The sequence below is a fragment of the Sylvia atricapilla genome, chromosome 5 (assembly GCF_009819655.1).
Source record: "Sylvia atricapilla isolate bSylAtr1 chromosome 5, bSylAtr1.pri, whole genome shotgun sequence".
Lineage (NCBI taxonomy): Eukaryota > Metazoa > Chordata > Aves > Passeriformes > Sylviidae > Sylvia > Sylvia atricapilla.
In genome coordinates this window covers 27,896,554-27,923,833 of record NC_089144.1, presented here as the reverse complement: position 1 = coordinate 27,923,833, position 27,280 = coordinate 27,896,554, and the positions used below count along the sequence as shown (strand labels likewise).

General features: G+C 35.6%; 1 protein-coding gene across 4 annotated transcripts in view; it reads right to left on the bottom strand.

Moving 5' to 3' along the window:
- Positions 1–279: 279 nt before the first annotated feature.
- NRCAM (neuronal cell adhesion molecule) overlaps positions 280–27,280 on the bottom strand; it is a 66,970-nt gene continuing 39,969 nt past the window's right edge. Inside the window, exons 25-30 of one of the 4 annotated variants that reach the window (XM_066319032.1) lie at positions 20,375–20,440; positions 19,739–19,864; positions 18,542–18,694; positions 14,957–15,088; positions 11,483–11,561; positions 7,742–9,725 (exon numbers count right to left, since the gene is read on the bottom strand). In XM_066319032.1, the coding sequence (XP_066175129.1) occupies positions 7,892–9,725; positions 11,483–11,561; positions 14,957–15,088; positions 18,542–18,694; positions 19,739–19,864; positions 20,375–20,440 (2,390 nt within the window). In that variant the 3' untranslated portion in view covers positions 7,742–7,891. Of the gene's footprint in view, positions 2,701–3,262; positions 3,321–7,741; positions 9,726–11,482; positions 11,562–14,956; positions 15,089–18,541; positions 18,695–19,738; positions 19,865–20,374; positions 20,441–27,280 lie in introns of those variants that run through there. The other 3 variants (XM_066319033.1, XM_066319031.1, XM_066319030.1) reach the window with 3 other exon arrangements.

Genomic DNA, 27,280 nt, shown 5'->3' with positions numbered 1-27,280 from the left:
CACTCTTACAGGATAGAACGTGACTGTTTCAGGTCTTTTCTTTGCAGTAATATGAATAAATAACTAATAAAAACATCCATGGAAGTAAAATGCAAATAGTAGATTTCAATGGGAAACGGTCAGACAAATTTACCATTTTTTCAAATGGTTGCATGTGAAGGTATGCAACTTTCTGTAAATAATTTGGTGGCAGCAATCGTAGTTCTGTAACATCATGGGAACAACTTCTGTCAGAGTTCTTTCATGCTGTTTTTCCCCTTTGAATTCTTAATTACAAGATGAATCCAATGGGATTTTTACTGCTAGTGTAAACAGAACAAACAGTGAAATTTTAAAACCACATTTATTTTTAATACAAAATCTGTTGCACTATAACAGAAGTGAGCCTGTATGTTTACCCCCACATGCACAGATAATTCAGCATCTACAATTAAATAAGAGTAAGATGATATTTCTGTTTTACCAAAACCACTGGCAAATCCTGTTAAGAAATGTCTCTTTGTGCTTTGTAATCAATGTTCATATAATTCATTTCGTATTTCAGTTCCCATTAAAAAACTGATGAATGGAAAGCTCAAAGGTGCGAAAGAAGCTTATTACAGCTGGGTTACATTTGGGATTACTTCAGTTGTGCTTTACCTACAATATATACATGAAAGCTGCAAGTTGCCCTATGGGCTAATGTAGTGCACTGGCAAAAGCTATGAATGGTTCAGTTGGAATCTGCAGGAAATGAGCAGATCACTATTTTGTTTTCACAGCAAAGAAAAAAAAATAAGTAGATGCTTTAAAATACCATGCACACCATTGGCTATAGTACTTCTTACACAGTACAACATAAGCTTTCTTGGATTCTTTGTCTGTAACACCTAGAAGCATATAGCATCTCCGCTTTAAGTGTATTTACAAATTCAACAAAATATCTACATATAAAAAGCTTACTTAAAATTAAACTTGATGCAAGTTATGAAAAACCAATTTATTGGCAAATGAAACTGAGCATTCCTTCAACCATAGGTTGTTATAAAAATTTATATTTGGAGGTAAACATTTAATTGATAGAGTATGCAAGAACAGAATTTTTTAACCGATGAGGGTAATCCTTTACCAATAAACCATATTAGCACTTGTCAGATGGAATGCTGTAGTTCTGAGTGGTAACCCCCACACTGCTCCAGGCTGGAGATAATTACAAAGCTGCCACACTGATCAGGCTGGGACACAGAGAGAAATGCGCTCTCACCGATGGAGTCAGCTGGTTTGGATTTTTAATGATTTATTTTACAAGAGCTTATACCTTGCTGTGTTAGTAAATGATTTATCTCTGTTTGTGTTTTGGGATTTCTGTTTGTTTGTTCATTTTCATTTTTTGTTTTAAGTATTCTAAGGCCATGAAAACATGTTGTGCTGTAACTGTGTAAAAAGCTTTTTTAAAGGGAAAAAAATCATTCTCTTCTTTATGTAATTTTAAATATTTTAAACTTTCCATTTTTAGCACAACAGTTTCATAACACTTCTTCTTCTTCACATTTTTCCTTTATTTGGCAATGACAGTAGTCTGCTAATCACAGTTTACTGCACCAACTGATTTAGTAGTACAGCGCATTATGGAATGCATATTGTATAAAGGCACTGAATGTACTTTGCCCTGTGTTTTCTGGAATATTTTCCCTCAGTTTTAAAGTTTTTCTTTCAATGACTGTACAAATTCCAAAATGCATTGCAATGCATATCTTTTATGCCCTAAAATCAATTCAATGTGTTTTGATGTAAAAATAGAACACTGTACTGCTGTAATACTTGGTAGATTAAAAAGGTAGATTAAAAAGTAATAGGAGCAAAGAGCAGATAACAGGGTCTCATTAAGCATCAGCAAATGCAAGTGTCATACTTAAATCATTTAGCAATTATATACTGTACATACTGTTCCTAACTGTCTTGCAAAAAGACATGATAGCTAGACATTAAGTCACCAATTTCACAACAATGTCCACAAAGACATTGAAGTTCTATATAAAATACTACTATAACACTCTGACAATGAGAACAGAATTCATATCCAGGGATTCAGCTGAGGACTGCATAACAAATTGTCAGCCATGTTTTTATAGTGTACACAAGATTATCTGTGAGTTGTGTAGGGTGTTTTTTTCCATGCATTATACTGTATTTTGAACAGGAAACAAAATTACAAGTTGATATTACTGTTTGTGTCAGTTCTTTAAAAAAAAAAAAAAGTAAAAATACTCAAGTTTTGAATGAAATTTGAATTTTCTATTTTGATTCATAGTAACATACCACTTACTGTGTCATTATGCTGTGTACTGGTATTAACCTGCATATTCTCATAGCATTAACATCTGGTGGTGAGGAGCTCCGTTACCTGTGTGTTCATAGTATGAGAAGGAGGATGTACAAGTGCTTTAAGCAAACTGAAGATACAAGGGGATCAAGTTCTGTGGTTACACAAATGAATTCATGGCATTTACAGGAGAAGGAGCCTCAGAGCTTTCATTTCCTTCTGCAGGTTCTTTCTCTTTTTTACCACTATATTGTCCAATAAAGGAGCCATCCTCATTGAACTGACCATTTACACCTTCTCCATAGTCAACTAAACTATCATCACTGTCTTCTTTTTTCACAGTTCTGTCTGAAGGTGTCCGGCTTCCTTTTTTTAGAGGTTTATGGTCCTCTGCATCGCTGGAGACACAAACAAACAAACATGGGATTAACTGATGGACTGTTTATTAAGACAAAATCAGCCATGCATGCAGAGTTTATGAAAAGCATGTGTCAGCCCTATAATCCTTTAGTAAATCCACATCACATTGTAGGGACAAATCAATATGATGCAGTTCACATGAAAACATGGTGTAAGAATGGTTTAAACAGAGAATGTCTTCAGTGGAGGGAGGGGAAGTTGTGATTTCTTTTTTTTTTTTCCCATCGTGCATGAATTTTCAGTGGTAAGACCTGGGCCCTTGGCTTGGAGGCCATGTAGATGCAACTGCAAGCATTAAGAAGTGGGTTGTAAAGTTATAAAAAATAATTTGTTTGTTCTCCAAAGTAACAAGCTTATGATGTGCTGTGAAGTTAGTCTGTTAAACTTCTTAATTTCTTTGACTCCTTGAAAATGAATGAAGAATGAATTTGGTTAAATGAAATATACTGATTTTCTTTACTAGTATAAAGAAAATTAAAGTGCTGCATTTCAAATAATTTGTTACATAATGCAGGCCAGACTTGCAATTTTCAACCTTACCTTTCAAGAGACCTACATATTCCATTAAAAGGGTGCAGAAGAAACAAATGAAAATAGCCTAAGAAGAAAAGCAAAGTCCATATCCTGATAGTGATCAGTATTTTATCAATAATAAGTTGCTCTTAAAATTGCTACAATATTTACTGCATTACAGGTAAAGCAACAATTTAGCTTACAGTAGCTAGAATTGAGGACTTGAGAGCATGCTTATTCTTTTTTATTTCTTATCAGATCCATCTCCCTACCCTAGTCCATGACTGATAATATTCTGACAATGATGATGGTGATTTGGAGTACAACAGAAAAAGGAAAGGAAAGAAATGCCAGCAGAGGGTATCTCAGTAGCAAAGTACTGTGGTCTTTCCTTTGTCAGTGGAACAGATGCAGCACCATCAGCATCCTCAAATAAATTTGCAGCTGTGGTAGGCCTGTATTTCAGATGTAGTTGGGCTCTTTTCAGAATCCTTTACACTGCACTTCAGTTTCAAGATGAAGATTTCAGCAGCAGCTCCAAAGCATTTTGAATTGAAACCTACTGTTGCCAGCTGCAATTTTGGGTGCAGTTTTTTACCTTGTCTTGAACAGAACATGTGATTTGATTTGCATATAGGGTACCAAAAAAAAAGGAAGTGGTTTGGGGCTTCTATTTAGATTCACAGCTTATGGAAAATATAAAGAAACACCTATGAAATATTAAAGAAACAAAATTACATTTTACAATTTCTAGAACACTAGGCTGAATATATACTCAGCAAATTATTTTAACCCTCTAATTCCTAAAACCTAATATCCTAGTTATTCAAATAATGCATTTTTTCCTAATTAATACCTTTGAACACCTAGAGAGACAACATATATATATATATATATATATATATATATATATAACATAGGATGTACAAGGCCACAGAGTTAGCCAACAAAAGCCCTGTTGAGAAACTGTTGCTAGAAAACCATTACCCCCATTTTCCATCAAGCTGTTTCTCCTCATCTCATCCCCCCTTCCCTTTTTTTTTTTTTTTTTTGAAAATATTAAGTCATTAAATACTATAAGAAGGCCACCTCTAATATGTATATACTTAGAGAAAAAACATACCAGAAATTTTATCATTCTGCATATACTATCCAGAAAAATAATGGTAGGAATATCTCTTTTATTTACATGTAAGAAAATCTTCATGCTCAAAGCACACAAAAGCAAAACCGAATGTGACTGTATCAGGTCTGATGTTCTACGTATTGCTGTGTACAAGGCATGAGGATAAATGTCTGTCATTGATCTGTGTTCACTGGTTCTGCAAACATACAGGCCAGTAACGTTTAAAAGATTGTACTCCAAAAGTTCAAGAATCCAGCAGCAAAATGAAAATGTTTATAATACTGCAAACATAAGCAGATTACAGAGACGTTACTGAAGAGAATTCATTTTGGAAGGACCCTGTATTTAAAAGGTTGAAGATGGGATTGAGTGTTTAATACTCATACACAATGTAGTTTTTCCAATGCCCCCATCAGAAGGTATTAGCAGTCATTAAAACAGGCTCTCTGAGTCAAATGAAGGCCAGGCCCCCTCTTTGAAATTGTAACCAGTCCTACTCCCAAGGAAGATCTGCTTTCTGGGTAAGACTGTTAAGGAAGGAACACTGGCATATGGTTTGTTGTTTAACTTCAGGTGAATAACTTCATAATTCCTTACACCATAATACGCAGAAATGAAAATAAATTAAAACTGCAATTATATCATATTCCAACTGGTCATGAATCACTGTGCAAGTATTCTAAAGTATGACCCTAGCCAGTGTAATCCACTAGTTGGAATATACATAAATAAATAATACACCACTACTGTATTAGAAGTACCAACATTTTTGTGTTTAATCCAATGAAAAGCTTGATTTGCCTTTACAATTTAGAAAAAACCTGAGTATGAGAACTTTTTTGTCTTCCTCTTATGTTTTTTTAATTTGTATTTTTGCAAATGAAGTTTATGTACAAGACAAACAATGAAGAAATACTTACACAGTTGGTTGCATTATGTATGCGATTTTTCTATATTTTAGTCAGGACGTGAATTCTATCATCTCTATAATTAAAACAAAAAAACCCTCCAGATTTACTCAGGAGTGTATCTGCACAGAAGTGGACACTGGTGTGAGAGCACAGTCACAGCGAGTGCAAAAATTAAATCTGAACCTGGGGATTCCTTCACTTGTAGCACTATGTGAGTCTAGAGAGAGGTTCTGCCAGGACTCTGGCAGTGGAAAAACAAGTGGGATTATCCAAGATGATTTACACTCCTGGTTCAGAAAAGAAAACATATGCCATGGTACCACTTTTTTCTGGATCAAACTAATAGGAGAAAGAGAAAAAAGTGAACACATCAATATTTTGGACATAACTTTTCCTACCCTGGGGACTCAAAACACATGAGGAGCTCTGGTGCTCCGGCAAAATGAATGTGTTATCTGTTTGTTGCTAAGAAGCAAACTGCAAAAGCTGCTGAGTTTCATTAGGAAGGGCTATAGAACACTTGCGGTTGTAGAATATATTATGTATTGCCAAAACATGGTAAAGCCATAAGTATTGATACTGTACCCAAAAGGTTTGCCAACCTTGCTTACAATTGTTCATAAAACTATTCCAAAATGCAATCAGGAAAAATCATACTGTCTTTCAGTTTCCCTTTGTGGTTTTTCTTGCTGACTTTTATTATGTACCTAGTGTAATACTGTAACATTAAAAAATTAAGTGCAAATTGGGTTGATTAAATTACATTGGGAAATCGAAGAAGTTTATGAAAGTGTCATTTATGTACAGTCAGAAAACAATACTGGAAGGGAACCAAACATGAGGTGAGAATGGGTATGAATTCTTTATTTAGAGCCATGGAAGTTAAGAGTACTCATACTTCTACTATTTTTTGCTGTATAAATAAATTCCATACTAGTATCTTTTTAAGGATGAAAATTTCTCAACGAAGACTCACAGGTACCAATCATTTTTGTACGTATTTGTATGTACCACATACACTTCTTAAGTAAGAAAAGTGCTTAATATTAAAGCATACTCTGAAAGCATGCTGTAAGTATTAACCATTAACAATTGCTATTATATGAAGATGTTCCTTTTTCTTCTTAGTTAAATGAAACACATCAAACTTGAAGCTAATTATTAAGAGATATAGAAAGTATGAAGGTAACAATAACATAAGTACAAAGTACAAATTTATTTGTTTTAAAAAAAGTAATTCCATTTCACAAGCTTATCAGTTATTGAAAGTAATATGTACCTTGAAATCTCCTTTCTTCATTCAACTTTTCAATTTTTCTTCCTTAGATATGGGTACATGCAGCAACCAGTCAGAATGGGGAAGACACTTTTACGATGCCTCTGCAGTCCAGCAGGCAACTAGTTCCCAACTAAACTTTGCCACATTCACAGACATGCAAAGAGACTCAATATATGGTTAGCAATATACTACTTTTCCTTAGAGCACAACTGTCAGGTGAAAGGCAACATGAAACAAGGTGGCTAAAGCATTGTGGGCTGTGAGACACAGAAAGTGGATGCAGAAGATGAAAACTGTTGGCAGTAAATTCCTTTTTCTGTGACCTTAGGTCAATAGCCCAGAAATGTTTAAGTAAAAGCAATCAGGTAAAGCCTCAGAAATGCCTTCATCTTCCCTGCATACTCCAGAAGAATCTGCCCCTTGACCTAACAGGTTTCTGCTCACACTCCTAAATTATTAGGACTGTGAGTCCTAATATTATTAGAGTCAATCCAGACTTTAAACCATTTTAATATTTCTAATTTAGCTAAGAATTAAGCATACCTATATTAGTCCTCTGAGTAGTTTTTCATTAACATTCTGCAGACCACTGGACCTTCATCGTTCCCTTGTAGGTGCTTGCTTCCAGTCTTCCTACCCATGAACCACATCGCTGTCACAACTTTTTAATTTCTCTGGATTTATGGATCAGGAGGAAAATTTAGGCTGATTTATACACCTACACTGACCTCAACGCACATCTGTGGTACTAACTCTGTTTTTTGCAGATTCTTAGTGTAGACAATGACTGTCCACAATTTACTGTCTCAGTCTTCTACAACTCAGAAAACCAATGAGAATGCAGTGCAGATTGCTACGGAGGCACTGTTTTCCCTTCTAATGCAAAAATTAAGGAATCCATCCAGTCACAGGAATATAGCATCCACAACCATTCCATGGTTCCTGAAACATCTGCATCTCCTACAGCATTATTTCCTTCACTAGATCAACATGGCAGAAATATCTGATGTTGTCTGGTCTTGCAGACCAGCCAACCCTCATGCAGAAAGTATTCTCTTAGTTGAAGTTGAGTGCAAAAATTCAAACAAATCTAAACCATCCCAAGACCACTAGGAAGCCTAGAAATGAAATGTGAACAAACCCTCCCCTAAAAATGAGAGCTATGATTTTTCTAGAATATCTTAATTAGTCATTAAGGTTTAAGTAACTTCATAATTTAAATCTTACATTGAAACTACTAATCTTCTAAGCACTGGGTTTATTTGTCCAGAAATACTGAAACATTTCCATATCTTTCACTCTTCTCAGTTCCTGAGAAACTAGGAAGCAAGTCTATGTTCCTAGAAAGTTCCTCTTGATGGTCTGGTATCTCTCTGAAAGTGAGATGTCTTTTCGTACTTGCCATGAAATGATTGTGAGACTTTATACTTTCCCTTCCCTCCTTTGAACTTTGGAGGAGAACGCAAAGAGCTCAGACACTTGTGAGGAGAACAGGAAGAGCTTCCAACAGAGCTCTTTTTTTTCATCTGACGTAAGGAGTGTTTGTGTTCTGAGAAATCCTTCATGATCTGGACTAAGGATTCACCAAAGAGCTTGCCCCCTGTGTATGGTAAAGACAACAGTTTACATTTCAGATCTAGCAAGGAGCTCCAAGGACGCAGCCATAGAGCTCTCCAGGCTACAGTGAGACATGCCACATTTTTAACAGTGAGGCTAAGAGAATCCTCAGCTGCATCATGGATAAAATTAGCTGCAATTTTGCACAGCCTGCGTTTCCTCCGCATGGCACCAGATGGGACCCATTTCTTTTTGAATCTGGCTCGTTCTTCCTCTAACCACATTAGTAAAGCTTTAGAAGCGTAAGTGCAGTAGATAGATACTCCAAGCTGGGCTGCAACTAGGTTGAAAGATCTTTTAATTGCTTCCTCAATCTTTCTGTCAGTAGGATCTTTAGGGAGAGCATCTGCATTATCAGACACTGACAGTACAGAATCATCAGTAATCAATGCTCTGTCTACCTCAGGCAAGGTCCCCCACGAAGCAGCTTTATCCACTGGAAAAGGATAGAGCTTACGTAAGACTGGTGGGACTTCATGCTTGGCTTCAGGATTTCCCCAAATCCTGCAGACAAGATCTTCCACGGCTGAATGGATAGGAAGTGCATTATCTACCTTGCCTTCTTCAGAGGGGATAAGCAGTTCTTCTGACGCACATTCAGAATTGGAAGATTTTAGCATTAGCACTCTCTTTATGTGTTCAAACAAGTAATTCTGATTCTCCATGTCAAATTTACGCAGAGGATCTGGTCCTTCTGGATCTTCTGTAGGGGACTCATATGCCACCTCCCCATCTTCAGGGGTTGATTCAACCTCCAAGGCTTTGTCAGCCTCGGGTTTCTCCTTCCCAGAAGCTGTTTGATCTTTTAAGCTGTCCATATGATCAGATTCAGAAGTCTGGCAACTGCTCCCAGACGCTTCTAGAGGAACTAGTGGAACTTCTACAATTGGTACCCTGGGATGCCTTACTGAATGGGGCCTAGCCTGTGCCACAGATGTTATGCTTTGTCTGGCTGCTGTCAAAGCATCCTTTAAGACAGTGGCCAGCTCAGGCAAGATCACAGATTTCATTAATGAATTCTTTTCAGATTCAGAGAAGTGAGTAGTAGTAGAAGGTCTTACCTTCCTGTGGCAGGAGCTCTGAGTGTCTTCTGAATCTGAGCTGCAGTCTGGGGTCTGGCTGTGCTGGAGGGAAGAATGCTGCCTTGGCAGTAAGCCACCAATTGAATTGCAGCTGAGGGGTTGCTGGAAAGGGCATGGCTGTCCTGCCTGAGAATCTGAGCCCTCCTCCGACCCCATTATCTGTTGCTCAGAAGCATGATGTCTAGAGCCATGCCTGTACTTCCATTCGCCTGACCTCCTTTCCTCTCGGCAGAGGGAAGCAGAGACAGAACGAACCCTTGTAAGCTCTGAAGACTGCCTAGCTCTCCTCCTGGTGTAGGAGGTCTCTGATCTGGTGCTGGAGTATTGATCCCCTGACCTTCTGAAGAAGCTGGATCTGTCAGATCTCACAGACTTTGCTTTGGTAAAGACAGGGTCTGCTTCAGGAGATTTGGCACAGCTACCTTTTCTTTTCTTTTCCTTGTCCAGTTTCTTTCCTGTCCAAGCAGACATGGACCTGAAGTGATGAAAAAAGTTCAAAATACTCGAATTCCTAGATCTTTCAAAAAATTACATTTTTTTTCCAAGGGAAACCCTATACCCTTTTTCCTCAAAGAAGCACTGCATCATGTGAGGCAGACAAACTGGGAACTGAGTGACTGCAGTGATGCTGGGCTGCAGAGAGGATGACAAGATATCTTCTGTAATCTGACTGGTTGCTGCTCCTGCCCTGTCTCTAAGGAAAAAAGAGGAAAGCCCAGTATAGACTAATTACACAGAAATACATTTTAAAAAGGAGTTTTTGCAGGGTACATAGAATGAACTCTTTCAGGTGAACAAGTGTGAAAGCTTGGCAGGCATCTGCCCATATTCACCAGACATGAGTAAATAAATGCATTGTAAAATAATTTAATAAAGCTCTAGACCATTCTTTAAATTAACTCAACCCACTTAAATATGGAGACATAAATTCAAATCTTGCTACAGGTCAAAGCAAGGCTTTGAAAGCAGGCTTGAATACTTATTCCAGGCCTGAGAAAACATGTGTTGAGGTCATATCATTTGTACAATTCTGTACAAAGGTTGGTTTCTGCTGCTGAAAGTTCCAAGTATCAAGAATCAGTGGAGCAATAAAGGAGTATGCAAACTAGGTTCCCCAGGAAAACTTATACAGTACTTTTTTAATGCTACTTCCAAAGATTGCTTCACACTTCCTTTTTTATCAGTTGAATTTAGGTAATTCATATGCACTTACAGCTGTAATAAAATACTATTCAGAGTATATTGTTTTTAATCAAAGAAAAATAAACAGAAACTGCTCCTTAGCATTCAGAATTGTGTATCTAGTCCTGTTAGATCAAGATGTACCTTTCCCTTCTATGAAGAAGCTATGGCAACAAAGTAGATATTTCTTGAAAAACACTGCTTTTTCTATGTACATTTGTAAATGTCAAATCTTTGCAATAATAAAGGACTTCTACACTGCTTTTGACACAGGAATGCACTATTATAACACCCATGTAAAATATAATCATATTGACGTATTTAGAAAATAATAACATTCTTTTTTGCACTAATAAAAATCCAAATAAACTGCTCATTTAATAAGCTATATTCATAGTTGTTGTATGAATAGTCTTGCCAAGGCATGCTTTGGGTAATGCCAGATTTGGCTGGCCTGTATTTACTATAAAGGAAGAGAGTCAAGACTAAGAGCAGTGTTGCATGCTTTGAAGCTGCTTGCTATATATCTTGTACTGAAATACATGAAAGGGAGATTTGCTTTCTTGTAGGACACTCCTTCACCCCTGTGTATAACATCATTTCTTTGTTACTGGATTAGATGTTAGTACTGCTAGCTATTTTAAATGCATTCATTCTCCAGTCAACGCCAGATTGTCTTTGTTAGGCTTCAGTTAGAAATTTATTTTCAAAAACTATAACGCTCAACATAGTGCCCAAACTTAAAGGACACTGTATCTGGCATTTGAACTATCTGAAAGATGGCTTTGTAAATAAAGATTCCACACTTTGACTTTCAAACACATACAATTGTGTTTGAATCTGGTTTTCACCTTGCATTAGCAAATGGCATATACTAAGCTTGGATAATTATTTTATTCTAATGGTGTGGTTGAAATGCTATTTTTAGTTCTAAATAACACTGGATACAGACATGGAAAAAATATTAGTCTTAAATTAATAAGTGTGATACTCTATACAGTACATGTGTGACATGAACAGTGAATATGACAAACCACATGAGCTACTCACCTGTATTCACCAAATGTTCCATCATCTTCCTTCATAGGTTGTATTTCTGGATCAGCATGTGCATCCTCCTTTTCCTTCACTAAAATATTTGAAATAGTAATTTTTTAACATGAAACTGCAAGATGAGAAAATCTAAGACCTTAATTTCTCAAACTGATCACATTTGGCAGAAATGTGGTTTGAATAAAAACTATTTTTTTTAAATGGGGCCTTAGGGTATTAGGTGGTTGTTTTGTTTTGTTTTTAAGGAAAAGTTCAGTTAATTAGTTATAGAATTTTATTTTCATTCAAGTAGTATGACTGTATGTCATTTTATATTAACAAAACTTTTTCTTTCTTTTATTTCTAGCACTAAAGAGAGAAAATTGTTAAAAATCCTACTAAAACAATTTACTTAGATTATTAATAAAGTTATTGTTTAATCAAATTTGAATTATTTAGTTCTACTTAACAAGGCTTGCTATTTCTTTTTGATATTCTTCTCAATCTGAATCAGATTCACTTTTGTTCACTGTTCGTTTATACATTTTCTGCCTTAATTTCATGTAAGCCTCCAGAGAATTTTAGGTACTTTTTTTCATTATTAATAATTCTCAAAATAATTCTTAGAAACCATTCTTATGGTTTGTTAATTTCTTCTTTTCTACAACATGATCAAACCCAACACAAAGTCACATATACTGGAACCTAAATTTTACACAATTGTATTTCTTGCGCATTCTAGTTTTAGGTTTAATCTTTCTTCACTGGTGGGAATAAATCTAGGCATTCAACTTGCCCCTATAAAATAATAAATGTAGCACACTGACACAGAAACCCACTAGCACCTGAGGAGTCAGATATTTACAGATTACATGTACATCATTAATTTATTTGCTGTTATTTAAGAGGATATGAATAATTCCTGAAAGTATTTACTAAGTTCATAATTGCAATAATGCATAACACCTTGAGATACATCAAGCTGCTACAATTTCATACGGAAGTAATTGATTACTTTCTACAGACCACAGGCAACCTCAAGATGACATGCAAAAATTGTGATGAAAAATAGTTCATAACTTGAATTTTCATAGATTTCATAACTTAGTGCTTTCCATTTGTCACTACCTGTGGAACAGTGCATTTCCAATGATACAAGACATACAAAGTCGCTGCTATAAACACCAGTACATACTGATTCTGCAAATCTTATAAACAGTCTAGGTCCAACTTTATATGTGTGTGTATATGCATATGTATCTCAACATGAAAAAACATACACTGTACAACTAATAATTCTACAGAAGCAGCAAAAAGGCCAGAATATCAAGGATCCACAAAGTAATGACAACCTTAGCATCCAACTGCCCTCTACACTTTTACTCAAAATCTGTTTTTCCCTCCTCTAGATGGTGGTTCACTCCACGTCCTCCCTATTCTTTTCAGTTTCATCACTTCACTTGTTTCAGTCATCTGAATAATTTTTCTATATCTCTGTTATCTCATTTTCTCTTTAAAAAAATCCAAATATTTGGAAAAAACCCTATGATGATGTCTTCAGCCTGTCATATAACTCTATGTAACACTATGTACCTTAATCTTTTCTTCATAGCTATAGGCAGCTGGAACAGAAACTTCTCTTACCTAATTCTTCCTGTCACTACAAATCTTTGCTCTCTCTGTAAAACAATCTAACAGTTAGATTGGGCAGAGTAGGATTCTTGTACTTCATAAAATGATTTTCTCATAAAAATAATCTTCTTTTCTATTCCAGCAGATTTCCCTTTGAAGAGCTAAAATTCTTAGTGTTCCCTGACACTTAAGTTTTCAGAAGTGCACTGGTCAAAACAAGCAGGAGAAAAAACCAAATGTGGATTTTTCTTTTGTACTTTTCTAAATGCATCCATCTTTTTCATGCCCAAGTCAGCAGTATGAACCTCAAGAAGTTTGAGTTGATATTAAATAAATGTTCTAGAATCTGGATATTTATGTGATTTCCAAACCTTAGGAGAAAATAATTTTTTCTTTAAATCAAGATTTTACATGAAACTTAGCAACTGTACTTTCTATTGTAGTTATAACAGGAGAATGAAAAATCAGATTATCCTTTGATGCTCACTTGAAGTTCATTCATAGCTACTCATACCTCAACAGCTGCTCTGAGATCCTATCTGGCAGCACTGTGCAAACTGGTTCTCACTACCCTTTTCAAGACAGCTTTGGTCTATGGACCTACTCCATAGAAAGAAATATAAGATCAAGGAAAGATATATATGATACCTATATGTCCACATAAACATACATGCCTTTTGTAATATGTATACCAGGAGGGGTGCATGTTTTGATAGATGACATACATTGCATAGTTCTAATTTTTAATGAAAAATTATAAAACATATTTGGTCATTCCTACCATAAAAAACCCACTTATTCTACATCTCCTCTTAGAAAGAAAAAAATTATAGGAAAAAAACCCAGCCTAATTGAAGGATGGTAACTTTAAACTTAGCTGCAAAACTGCAGAGGCTGAAGATGACACAGATTCTGGGAAGGAACTCAAGGTACTGGAAACAGTATAACATATGAAGAGATTTGTCTTATGACATGCATTCCCCATACTTTAAAGCAACCAGTGGCTATGGTCTGAACTTTCTCACCAAATAAATTCTAACTCAACTCATGTTAGTGGATTAAACCCATCTGCATTGGACTTCAGAAAGTGGAATGTGCATTAGTGGTGATGTTCCAAACAAAGCTCAAACCTCTCTAGAGAGGTCATGCACTGCTGTGACCCTCCAGGAATGAAGAAGGTCCTTCTCTTACACTGAAACAGATGTAGGTTTTCTACCTATAGGCAGATGGTTCCTGTCAAGCCCACCAAATGATAAGACTGATTTGCCATTGTCCTGGGTTGTAGTTTAGGATGTATTCTATCACCATCTTCATTTAATGGCCCATCAATGCCTTGTGCATGACTCAGAGATAACTCCCTCTGGGAGCTCTCTCTCTTTAATGGACCATCAAGGACCTCCTGTATGACTCATCATCCCACTGTGAGATGCTCCGCCCAGGGGGAGGAGCCAAGCATTCTCACCTGGATATAAGATGGGATTTGGGACAGTAGAAGCAGCCTTCACCCACTGGATTCCCAGAGGATAGGAGCTACCAGACCTTTCTACGAGATTTCTGCTTCAGGAAGACCACCTCGTCTGGACTGTTTCCATCACCCTGATCAGGTTGTATTCCGACTCTGCCAGTGGTTTTTCTTTTTGTATTTATTTTATTTTATTTTATTCTATTTTATTTTCCTTTTCTTCTCATTAAATTTTATTTCTGACTTAGAGCCTCTCACTTGGTTTGTTTTCAAACCACAACAGCCATATACACAATGTAAATGTAAACCAGTAGCACACGTAATTTTCCAGTAAGCCTGAGATCTGTCTTAATGGGTTACCAACAGATGAATTTTACTATCCTGGTTAAATAGCATACCTGGATACTTGCCGCCTTTATTCCTCCTTATGAAGCAAACAATCAGTAAAATCAAGATCAGAAGAGCAACAGCACACATAAGACCAATGAACCATCCTTGAGTAGCGATGTCTACCTGCCGGCTTGCCATTGCTAGAGATAAAGGAAGAAAAATTATGTTTTACTGCATTTAAATGCTTTGTCAATTCAGATAAATAATAGCCAATATTATGTTCATTTAAAAGTAACATTCACTGTGAAAAACAGATAACATTAAGAAAACAGTGATTCTATCTTTTGTATTTTCATTATTCAGAATATTTCCAAGTACCTATGCATAGAAGTTACTTTTCAGTATATAAGAAGTCTTCTAACATTTAAGCTTAGCAACTATTTTGCAAAATCTACACGCATACCACGTTTTCCACAAACCTTAAAACTATTCTCAGCCATTTTGAATTAATTAAACTACTGAAATGAAGTTGCAAATTGCAATTCACACAAACATGACAACTGCATTCTTAAAATGAACAAAAATCCAATACTGATTAGCTAATACATTCCCATCATTCTGAAATAGGGAAACAGATGGGTCATTCAAGGGCCCTAACATTCAATTTCAACTAAAAATCAACAGTGAAGCATCCTTTAAAACCTTATTAAGCATTAGATTTTCTTTCTTTCCTCAAACCCATATCTCATCCTACAATTAATTTATCATGATTGCCATGATTTAGCATTAGTGAGGGTTTAACACGATGCAACTGGGAAGCCTTTGCTTGGCACAATTTCTCTCCAAATGCTGACTCTAGCTGGAAGATAATGCAAATAATAAGTAATCTACAAAGAAAATACTACAGGCACTGATAAGGGCCAGAATTATCTGTGTGGTCTAGGGTTTGGATCTACTGGTCTCCAACACAGTAGGAGGATTATTCTAGTGAAGCTTATTTTCTGTTCCACTGTTGGAAACAAACTACAGGCAACTTAGGATTTGCTGCTGGGAGAAAGTGGGAAGAGTGAGAGGAGTGAGGGATAAATGCTCCAAACAGAAGAAAATATGGAGTGGAGGAAGAAGAACATCCATCAAAACCTATCTTCATTCTTCCATTTCTTCCCCAGACCCAAAACCCAAGAGTATGAAACTCTATGAAGAGCTGCTCAATAGACAGAATTCAAGCCAATGTCTCAGTGCCATTTTCTAATTAAGAAGGAGTGTGAGACAGGTAGCTTGGAAAAGCAGCTGCCAATGGTGCCATAGTCAGGAGGGATTCTACAAAAATGCAAAGTACTTCCGATGTCTGGATACAGTATCTCCAGTCCATTCCACAGAAAAGACCAGTGTGTATTCTACTTTAGAAGTCCTATGCTAAAGTCAACTCTTTCTTTAAATGCTTATTTTTTGTCTTACTGGGCAAAGCTATGACTTGATTTTCATTTAAATAATTCAATGAGTTAATGTGCCTGGTTATTGTGGAGATACAATCAGAAGATTTCTCAGCCCTTGTTTATGTTTTCTGATATTTTAAAAACTGACTCTTATATGCACAAGAATTTCAACTATTTTTACACAAAAGTTTCTACATGTCATAGAAATATATCTTTCATATATCTAAGTATTTACATTCTTTATGCCACATTTAAATATACATATATATAAATATTAAAAAGTGGCAATAAAAAAAATCACAAAGGGAATCTTTCTTTGAACTACAAATGAAAAAAAAAGAAAACTTTTCATATTAAGATTATAATTGTTTCGAGTTTTGCGCATGTGCATTCAAAATAAGGCATTAAATGTTGTATAATACATACTGAAAAAAATGCAAAAGCACAATTTGCATTTTAAATGTAGTAAGAAAGAGCATCAAGCCAAACAACTCATGCATAAAAATATGCAAGATAGATGGAAAAATGAAAACTTACTTATCCAGCTTCCTGTACTAAGTCACTGCATTTCTCTGTGCATTTTTTAAAATGACACATTTCCTGGCTACACTATGCAAATTTGCTTCAGGCAAAAAAACCTTGCATCTTGGTGAACCACTAATGCAGGAGTCAATGCAGAACACTGTACTGGGAATGCCCAAAAAGATAAACCCGTACACTCTATAGAAATGCTTGTAAAAAAAAAAAAAATCTGGGAAAAGTCTCATATTTGAAATATCAAATTTTTCATTCCTAATTAAGGATATATTCCAGTGTTTGCCTCTTTGTCCCTTCCATTTTTTTGCTGTGTTTAAAAGCTTTGACCTAGGCTGAAGACAGATTTTTCTGTAAGAAATAGGCTATGTTTATAATTTCATGCTGAACTTTGAAACTTTCCATTATCAAGAAGCAGAAAGGAGTGTCTAAAGTCCCTTCTTCCTTAACTACCCAAGGGCATGAGTCAACATAACAGGGTAACTACATGAATCCTTATCTACTGGCTCAGTATTTTTTGTGCAGAAAGATGCTTTTAGGAAGGTTTCCACGCAGCATGTTTTAGATTATATTACAGCCTTGATCCTTGTTTACAGCTCTTTTAGGCTTCAGATGTGTATTTGCATAACATTTCACAGGTAGGTTTTTGTACCACTAGCTGTTTCTGGCTCTGTGTTCAGCCCGCACATATTTGCCTGGCACTGTTATTCAGCACCATGTTTTCAAACCTTCCTGCAACATGATAAACTGTGAACAGAAATGGAACAAAACAAAGCAAAAAAAAAAAAAAGATGATTTTAGAAAGTGCTCACTTTCAAACTGGCTTCATCATTATCTATGTTGTTGCCTGATAATTATAGCATAATGTTCAAGTGTATTTTGTTTTCTACATTACTTCCTTATAACATAACATTCTGGAGTTGGTGGGGCTACTGCTATATAATTATGCAGTAACCAAAATGCTTGGAATGAGCAGAAGTGGCTAGCAAAGACGAAAATAATAACAGCTGACCAAGAACATGATGATGGCATGACATGTGATGGCAACAACATATTCAGCATAACATCAAAAAACCTGCCTATAGAACCTTTTTCCTGAGTGGAATTGGCAGGCGTTGCTGATTTGCTTATGAAGAAATAGGACTGCAATACGAACATAAGGAACTTAAACAGCCTAACTGATTCCCAGGATATATGTGTGACATCAAAATCCATACAAAACTAGTATATGGCAGGAAAAGAAAGATTTACAAGTAAGAATATCTTAACACTGGTATAAATAGATTACATGAGACATCAAATTGAATCTGCAGTTTCTGATTATGCAAATATTTTAGCTCTATAAAGACACATTTTTTTAAATACAGCTGTCTAATTATACTAACTGGAAATATAAGAAATAGGTCATCTTCAGTGCACAGCACACAGATGGAGTGTGAGCAGGGCATGTCTTGCCCCTAGTACAAACATCAGTCAAATAGAGTAAATTGAAAGGATGGAAACATTCATTATCTACATATAAATGTACTGGCATCATTTAGGAGTTTATAAAATCATTTAACATTGCTCTATAAAAAGGAACATGCAAAGATTCTAGCTGCAACATCTCTTGGCTAGAAGCATTTCAGCAGTTGGTCTACCACAATTCTGACTACGATACAGAATTGGTACAGTGCGCCTCACCTGGACCTGTCTCAAACACATCCTCTGAACTCCTAAAACCAGACAGGCCCTCAGCACCAACCCGGACTTTATATGCTGTTCCTGGTGTTAAACCCTTTAAGACAAAGAAGCTTCGAGAACCATTTACAATTTCTTTTTTCCAATCTTCTTTGCCTATAAAAATTTTAGGAAAACAACATATTGGAATTTTAATTTTCTCTGTATTACTGAAAGTTTCTAAACAAAATACTACTGACAGTTACTTGACTAAACTATGGATCATCTGAGAAAAATAGCTGTTCTCTCAAAAATAATCAAATTATATAAAATTATGAGTAATAAATTGCATGCAACATATTGAAGAACACATTGTACAATAATTATAAAACTATTTTAAACATTTGTTCCATTGTACTAAAGAAATAAAAATTTGTTTATTTTAAAAATGCTGGTTGAACTTGTAATTAAGAGATACATTAAAATAGATTTTAGTAATTTAATTAAATTACACTTCTGCAGTTTCAGCCAATACTTATTTTGGTCAAGAAATTCTACTTCAAAATCTGAATCTCTCTTGTATCTTTTTTCTAGGACAGTCTCAGCTATTTCTTTGGCCAATGTCCAGAAAAAAGCATTTCTAGTCCAATTCTTAGGTTAGTCACCTTTAGTCATAACTTTAGAATGATGGGGTATTTGAAAAGAAGTATCTTGCTTTTATTAGCTAACTCTATTTTAATTATTACCAAAATTTTAAACCTGTTTTAGGCAATAAGAGTACATAAATGGGTTTATATCCTATTTTAAGGTTTAATTTAACAAACCATATCTTATTTAATAATATTTCTTTCCTGAATTTGGCAGAATTTAGGAAAATCCTTATATCCTATTTTAATGCAAGTAATCATATTTTTACACATGTAATCACTTCCTGATAAAAAAACTTCATGCAAACTACATTTTTGGGAGTTTAAGTTCAAAATAATTTATAAAATAATACAAAGGAACAAAGGTTCATGTTCTATTTATTCATAAAAAAAATCTGCTAAACATTGATGTTTATTAAAATTAAAATTATTTGATCTTCCTGATCAAATTAAAAATAATTTAAGACATTTCAGAGCTATCATTAACACTGGGTCAATTTAAGACCCCATTTACTATAAAAATCTTTTAAAAAATCTCAAAACTTTAGCAGAATTTAATGAAATGACTTCTTACTGCCTGCTACACCATATTCAACATAAAAGTTCGCATGATCTGGTCCCTCATACTCCCAACTGATATTGGCATAGGTCTCAGCAGCAGCTGTTGTAACATTTCTGATCCTTGGATAAAGTGGTTGAACTAAATACACAATAGAAAAACAAAGCAGAATATGCAATTGTGACTTCATACATTCTAAAAAAATAATATTAAAAGAAGTTGCTATGTTAATTTAGACCATATAGAGGGAAAGTATAGCACATTTTTCATTGGTTCTATTACTGGAACTAAAGTACTGTATTTTGGAATTTAATCCCAGGCAGTTACTACACTAAGGTGTTATAAAGTAAAATCTATTACTTTACTGAGCATGCTCTGTACCACAAAAACTGCCAGATCATTAAAAACCACCTAACTGCCAAAATTCTGAAAAACATTACTTCTATTCATCTGGAAGTAAAATGCAGACAGCTGGCAAGTGAGAACATTGTCAGGGTAATGGGAAATGGTAAGACAGAAGGGAGGTATGAAGGTGGTACGCTCCTCCCTTTATGGCATGTGGCACTGAGTGGACTGCAAATGCCCCAAGTGCAAGCCCTGATAGGATTTTGGCTCTATTGTATTGATAGTGATAAAAAAGGAAGACAATACCCTTATAGAATGTTGGACGGACAGTGTGCATGACTGGGGAAGTTGCAAAAAGGATTTCTGAATATCCTTCACCATCAGAGATAGTAGGAAAGAAAAAATAAAGAGTAAAAACACTTTGCATCAAAAAGTAGCAATTAACTAATACAGTAAAACCTTACCTGTTAAATAAATTACACATGCACATTCTAAGATCATGCAGGTTTCAATTAGTTTCACTTGTTAAAATGAAACAGCTAAGTGATACATATGTATTTGAAAACAGACTAAAATATGTATGTACTTTGCTTTCACAGGACATTCCCCAAATCAGCTTTTATTAATATTATGCATTCATGGCCCCTTTAGACACTGGAAAACTAGACGTCAGATATTGAAAAGTCAATATCAAAGTACTCAGGTGTGAAGAACACGAACCACCTGAATGCAAGGAGCTGCCCATTGTAAGGCACTGTGTCTTACTGATGCCATTCTCATCAGACAACAGTACTTTTCACAGATATGAAAAATGCCTATCTTTCCACACATCTGTGAAAAGAGGAGCTTCTCTCTTCAGCATTCTGAAATTAGCCACTTCTGTGCTCAGACCTTAGTTTTTTGTTCATACCTTAACTCCAGTAATGCTTGTTACAAATGGACATATAGCTCAGTGTCTCTGCTTGCCTAAGACTAATGAAAAAATAGATTTTAATAGTTCTAATGCTGTAATAGGGCAGATACAATGAGGATGCTCCTCAGAGGTATGAAATGATTTTTAACTGAAAATGCCTCACTTTGCCACTGACTTTTCTATCCTGCTAAAAATATCTTTTCTATTAGGAACATTAAAAATGCTTCCCCCAAAGGACCATGAAACATCAGAGGTAAAAATCTAGTTTCAGTAAAGATAAATGACAGAATTCCAATGGCTTCATCTACACTAAAAAATAAAATGAGCAAAAGCCTGTTATCAAGGCAAGAGGAGCTGCACAGAATTTATCTATCCACTTAAATTATTTTCTTCTTCTAACATACTGGCTTTGTCCATATGGCCAGCTGGAAAAAGTCCAAAGTTATATGCACAGAGAAAATAGCTTACTTGGGCCCCTAGAACAGATGAAATAATATGAGTACCATGTCTAGAAAACTATCGGTTCTGAATATCTTTTGAAATAGCTAGATTAGGCAAATTCCCCCCATTCCTCTGATAATTTTTTCTGATTATGTCAATGTTTTACAAAATTAATTTGTTTGTCCCCATATTTACATCAAATATTTCTTTCAAATATAGTGTTCCAGTAGTACTCATTCAACAATTCAATCTGTACTGATCCCCAATCTGATGTTTTTGTAGCTAAGTTGCACTTATATATAATTTCTTTCACCAACTAAAATAATAAGGAATATATTATTTAAATAATAAAGAATAGATTTATTTCTTGTTAAACCCACCTGAAAAAATAACTGAGAAAGCATTAGGGAAAAAAAAGCCATCTAGGTATCTAAGTTACAACAGCCACCCTAAGAAATACCAAAGCCAGAGCTGTCTATGGGAAATCTAGCATGTAACCATATACACTATGGTAATGCAAGGGGATTAGATTCTGTTCCTTTGTGCCACTTGGAGGTAGTAAGAGGAAAGAAAAGCAGTCTCTAAATTTAGGAGGGTGCAGAGTCTGAGATTGCAGACAGGATGTATAAACTTCCTTCCTGATTTATACATAGGAACAGGTGTTTGTTTCAATAGCCATCTCAGCATTTTTGCTGTGCCAAGAAAACAAGTGGTTTGTATTTGAAATATGGCTTTGTTTTGTTCCATTAAATTGTATTTTCTCAAAGCCATATTGTCCTGGATTTTGGTCTTCCATGGAAGATGTTTAATTAGTAGCCCAACCATACCACTGATATTTGTCACAATATTAAAGAGAGAAAAAACTGTTAGCAATAATCTGTTTCGCACTCCTGCAAACAGATGCCACAGCATTACCCCAACTTCTCTATTCTCATGCCTGAGCACTTGGGGATGAAGGAAACTGTCATCTTCTGTGATAGGACTCAAGATGATAGAGAGCTTCTGAATTACTAAGCAAATTCAATAATTGCTCAGTCTTATCTTGTGGGGTATTTTTCCATCTGCAATTTCCAGTTTCTGCTCTCATTAAAGAGTTGCCTGCTAGATTAAAGTGTCCGGTAAAAGTTTTTCTGTTCATATAATTGTATAACAATCAAGTTTGCTCTGAAAGTTAGCCTAATTGTCTTGGTATCTTAGTTTCTAAATCCTCTCAAGTGACTGATTTATGCTTACATTTATCAGATGTATCTGATTCTTACCATTAGCTGTTTGTATAGATTTACCCACATGTAGTATTTGGTCAGATTTAAATTGTCTGGTTTTTAACCACTGAACACGGTGCACCAGGAAATTTGTTCAGTAGCATATTTCTTTACAAAATTATTATTGTTGCAATTGTCCTCTTTTGCACTATTGCTTGATCTCATTTGCCATCAGGCCTGCCAAGTTTTATTTAAGTTTGTTACATGTGACATATTTGCAACATGACTACACACAGAAGAACATAAAAGATGGCTGATGGATCCTGAGGGGATGAAAGCCTGGAGGTGAATTGGTTATGACATTTAAAGCTTGTAGTCAATCCACCCAAACTCTTTGTCTTCTCAATCACCACACCTCTAATTATAATTAACCTCTCAGTTCTTCAGTATGTTTCCCAGCACTATCCACAAATGGAAAATGTGTAATTGTCAGAATTGGCAGAAGCTCCCAGAATTGTGCGAGCACCAACTGGGAAAAAGGACAGGGAGAGGAGTGGGCAGAAAACTTTCTCCTGAAGAGCAGAGCACTGTGCTCCTTCATCTGTAACCATGTAACCATGCCCCCACACTGTGCAGCAGTGCTGGCAAAGGCATCACTATAAAAACCACAGCAATGGACTGTTAGTAAGCTACAGGTTTTATTCAGATCCACTCTTATTTGTCTACCTCTAGAAAATTAGGCTTTTTCATTCCTGCCTCAATACAATGCAAAATTTAGCTGGCACTTCTGAGTATGGTTCTCCTGTAGCATCATATAAAAGCATTTGCTAATTGTTGAAAAAGAGGCCTAGGCTCAAAGTAACATTTTCCTTTCTTTTCAAATTAATTCCAATGCTCTTTTTACTGGAGTTTTTTTGGTAGAGTTTTGTTTAATTTTTCAGCCTTTCAGGAACACAGTTCCTACAAATAACAGTTATAGCCGGGCTGCAGAATCAATAGCATTTAATAAGACAGGACATGAGATTGGAAGGTATTTTAACACAGAAATAGGTACTCTTTCTCAAGATTTAGTCCAGAAGAACAATAAATCAAATAATCCCCAAAGTGACTAAACTTTAGGAGTTTTCATGGAATTCACCTCATATTCAGGAAAAAATGTTGAGTGAGTGCCAAGTGCAAATTTCAAGATTAGTGTCAAATGGGAAAAAAAACCCCACAAAACAATATATCATAGACAATAAAGTTAAAATGCATATATAAAGAGAAAAGTTAATTTAAAGGAAAAAAACCAAACCTGCACAAGAAAAAATGAAGGACAAAGGTAATAGATTCTGCCAGAGCCTGTCAGGAACAGAAAAGGGGTTTATTTTCCTTTGCCTTTTTAACATTCATAGTAGGAAATTCAAGCTTTAGTATAACAGTAGGAGTGAATTCCATTTCTGGCAGTGATAAATGGGCATTAGTCACTTCTGAGCTTATTTAGGCCAATTGCAAGAGCATTTCTGTAGTGTAAGAAACACAGAAGTAAAAGAAGAAACACACACAAAAATGCCGCTGATGAGCATTTGGCATAACATCTAAAAAAGCAAAAGGTATTTGCAGGATTTTTTGCACAGTGACAGTGATAATTTCCTCTAGTCTAGCATGCAAAGCATCAGCATTATTCCCAGTGAACTTAAAAGAGGACAGAACAGTGGTTCTGCATAGCTGGCTGTACTGAATGAATCACACAAATACATAATGGAGAAGTCCACAGGGGGAGAGTGGCTGAAGGAGCAATACAAAAATACTACACTTCACTTGACTGAAAAAGCAGCTTGAAATTGTTAGCAAAAGACATGGAGACATTATGTGAAGTGATTCAAGAGGGAGGGAAAACAGATGGTGGACAGAGAAAATTATTTAAAGAACTGCATTTTGTACAGAACAAAGAAAACTGTGATGATCTACAAAGAGATCAGAGATACAAACTCAGTTGAGACTGATTTCTAGCCTACAGTGAGGAGTTACATACTGGTGATTCAGCCAAAAACCCCAAAAGAATAGTTTCAAACCCGGAGTGCAGACTACTTGTTTTTCTCCCTTGTAACAAAAGGGAGTACTACTTGTCACTAGTACTTGAGATGTGAAGTTCACATGAAGAAGACAGACCAGACTGAGTACCAGTGACAGGAGCACTAGCTACAGTTAAAGGTTACTGTGATCTCAAAAACTTATTTTAATTGCATTTCAAGACTACCAGTTACCAGTGTCTGTATGCATGCAGATTAAAAGACCTTGCTTTCAAATATAAATGTTGACTAAATCAAAAAGAAACTACAAAGTGAAATGAGAAGGCTTGTGAAATGAGGCTGACATGCCATGCCACGACTCCCTGTATTTCAGCTTACAACAAACATGCACCTCTATGACTCTATTTTAACCAGCAACTTTAATTTCTACCACTGGTTAAACTGGAATTCTCTTCGTTCCCCTATAGGGCAGTTATTTAAAACTTCTAATGGAAAAGGACAGAAAAAGCTTGACTCCTGTGATCACCTGAGTTGCTTTCCAGCTGCTACTGTAATTATTTTATATGTAATTGGGCGATTGGTCCCCCCATTTTTCTCATATCTCTGTTATCTCATGCCTGTGGTTGGATGCCAATATATAAATGACAATACCAGGGCGTACTTAATAGCTAACATTAGTTATAATAAATTCTGCTTTACATATGAAGTTTTCAGACACATTTAGAATATAGGTTGCAAAGTAAAACAATTTCTTTTTTCTTTGTAGTACCATTAATTTGATCAATTTTAAGTAATTCATCACAATATTAGAAAGGAAAAATGACAGTGCAAGTCAAATAGGAATATCAACTATAATAGAATAGGTTTTTCATCTAGTAAATAACATCTCATGATTTACTCATGAAAGCTTGCAACAGTAAAAATACTGAATCTGTTAAGATCCTTAGATTTACCACAGCAACATATTCATCTGCACTTGAATTTATAGTTATAAAACTATATGCAGAATGAAATAATGAAATGAAGAAATGAAATATGTCCCAAGTGGCACAGCTCACTACGGTTTAAATTATTTGAATTCCTCCAGGGCCATGTGTCTTATGTATGCGACTGCAGGTCTTCACAGGCAGCTATCCAGTAGAAAACACCAAATGCAGAAATTTCAGTTCAGCAGTTCAGGCTGGCTGAATCTCAGACCTACTGTCTGCCTAAATTCCAGGATTATTGTGTTGAAATTGAAATAAAAAGGATAATTACATTTTTCTGGTAAGTTCTGCCCTTCCAAATTAAAAACCTGATAATGTTTTTGATACACTACATAAAGGTTGGGAACATCTAAATTTGTTCTGGCTTTGGGTCCAAATTAATAAGAACTGCACAGACATATAGGCCTTCCTGCACTTAACAGAGAAGAAAAGTTCACTGCTGGCTACAGCTACTTTTTCAGTGGGCTGATGAGCACTTCTATCTTCCAAATCCACCCACTCATGAGGCCAACTAATTTGGTGCTTGATCTTGATAATATGATCCTCCTTTTCCTTACTCATGGTCCCTGATCAGTAGCAAAGCTGTTAACATGGCAATGTAGGAACCACTGAGAACATTCATCCCAGACCTGCGGCAACTCAGATGTCCTAACAGATGTCATGGCTTTAGTTCTGTGCTGTTTGCAGGTCCAAAGTCTTCTTTGCAATGGCAAGAGCTATATGCTACAGGAATATGTGAAAACTTTGAAACCATAAACAACATGGAACCAAACAAAGACATCTGCTTAGTTTTCAGAGAATCTGAGATGACAGCTCTGAAATGTGAGCTGCTCCAGCTGATCTTACAAATAAGAGGCTTTCTGATAGCCACATACAGTTATAATTAGACCTCAGGTTCACACAGAGAATCCTTTTTTCCTTGTATGAGTTTTCAGAGTCTGCTATAAATAATGAGAACTTAATTTACATTTCTGCTGTGCATGTCCAGGACTAAAGCCAGTTTGATTGTTCCAATCTGTGCTGACTTCTCAGCTATGACTAGACTAAAATAGTCAAAAAGACTTTTTACCAAAATAATTCCATGATTCGCACACTAACCAGAAACACATCTGATATCAGAATACACTTTTATATATATATATATATATAAATATAAATACTATGTATGTCCAAATGCAGGCATACGTATATTTAGATATTGTACAATTTATACCGGTCTGAGTGAATGAATTTCTTTCTTATGGCTGCTATCATTCACAACACCTGATAATCAAGTGAAAAATTATATGTAAAACAATTTATGCTATCTCTTCCAAGTTTGTTAAAATTGTTGGGCACTTCATGTACAGATTTTGACTTGTGATGTTTATGGTCTCAGAATCTGAAGCACAGGTGTTCATTAGTGTTAATGACACCTCTGCCACTCAATGACACCTCTGTATAGAGACATTCCCCAGTTTGAGCTACCTCTTTGAGGACAACTTTTGCTTCTGACAATGAAGGTATCAAAATTCATTAAAACAGTGAGCAAAACTGCATCATAAAGAACGAAATATTACCTAGCAGAAATAAGGATGATACTAGGTTCTACTCACTGAAATATCTCAAGTACTCACTCACAAGATCTGTGAACCTAAAACAGTGGGAAGACATTTGCC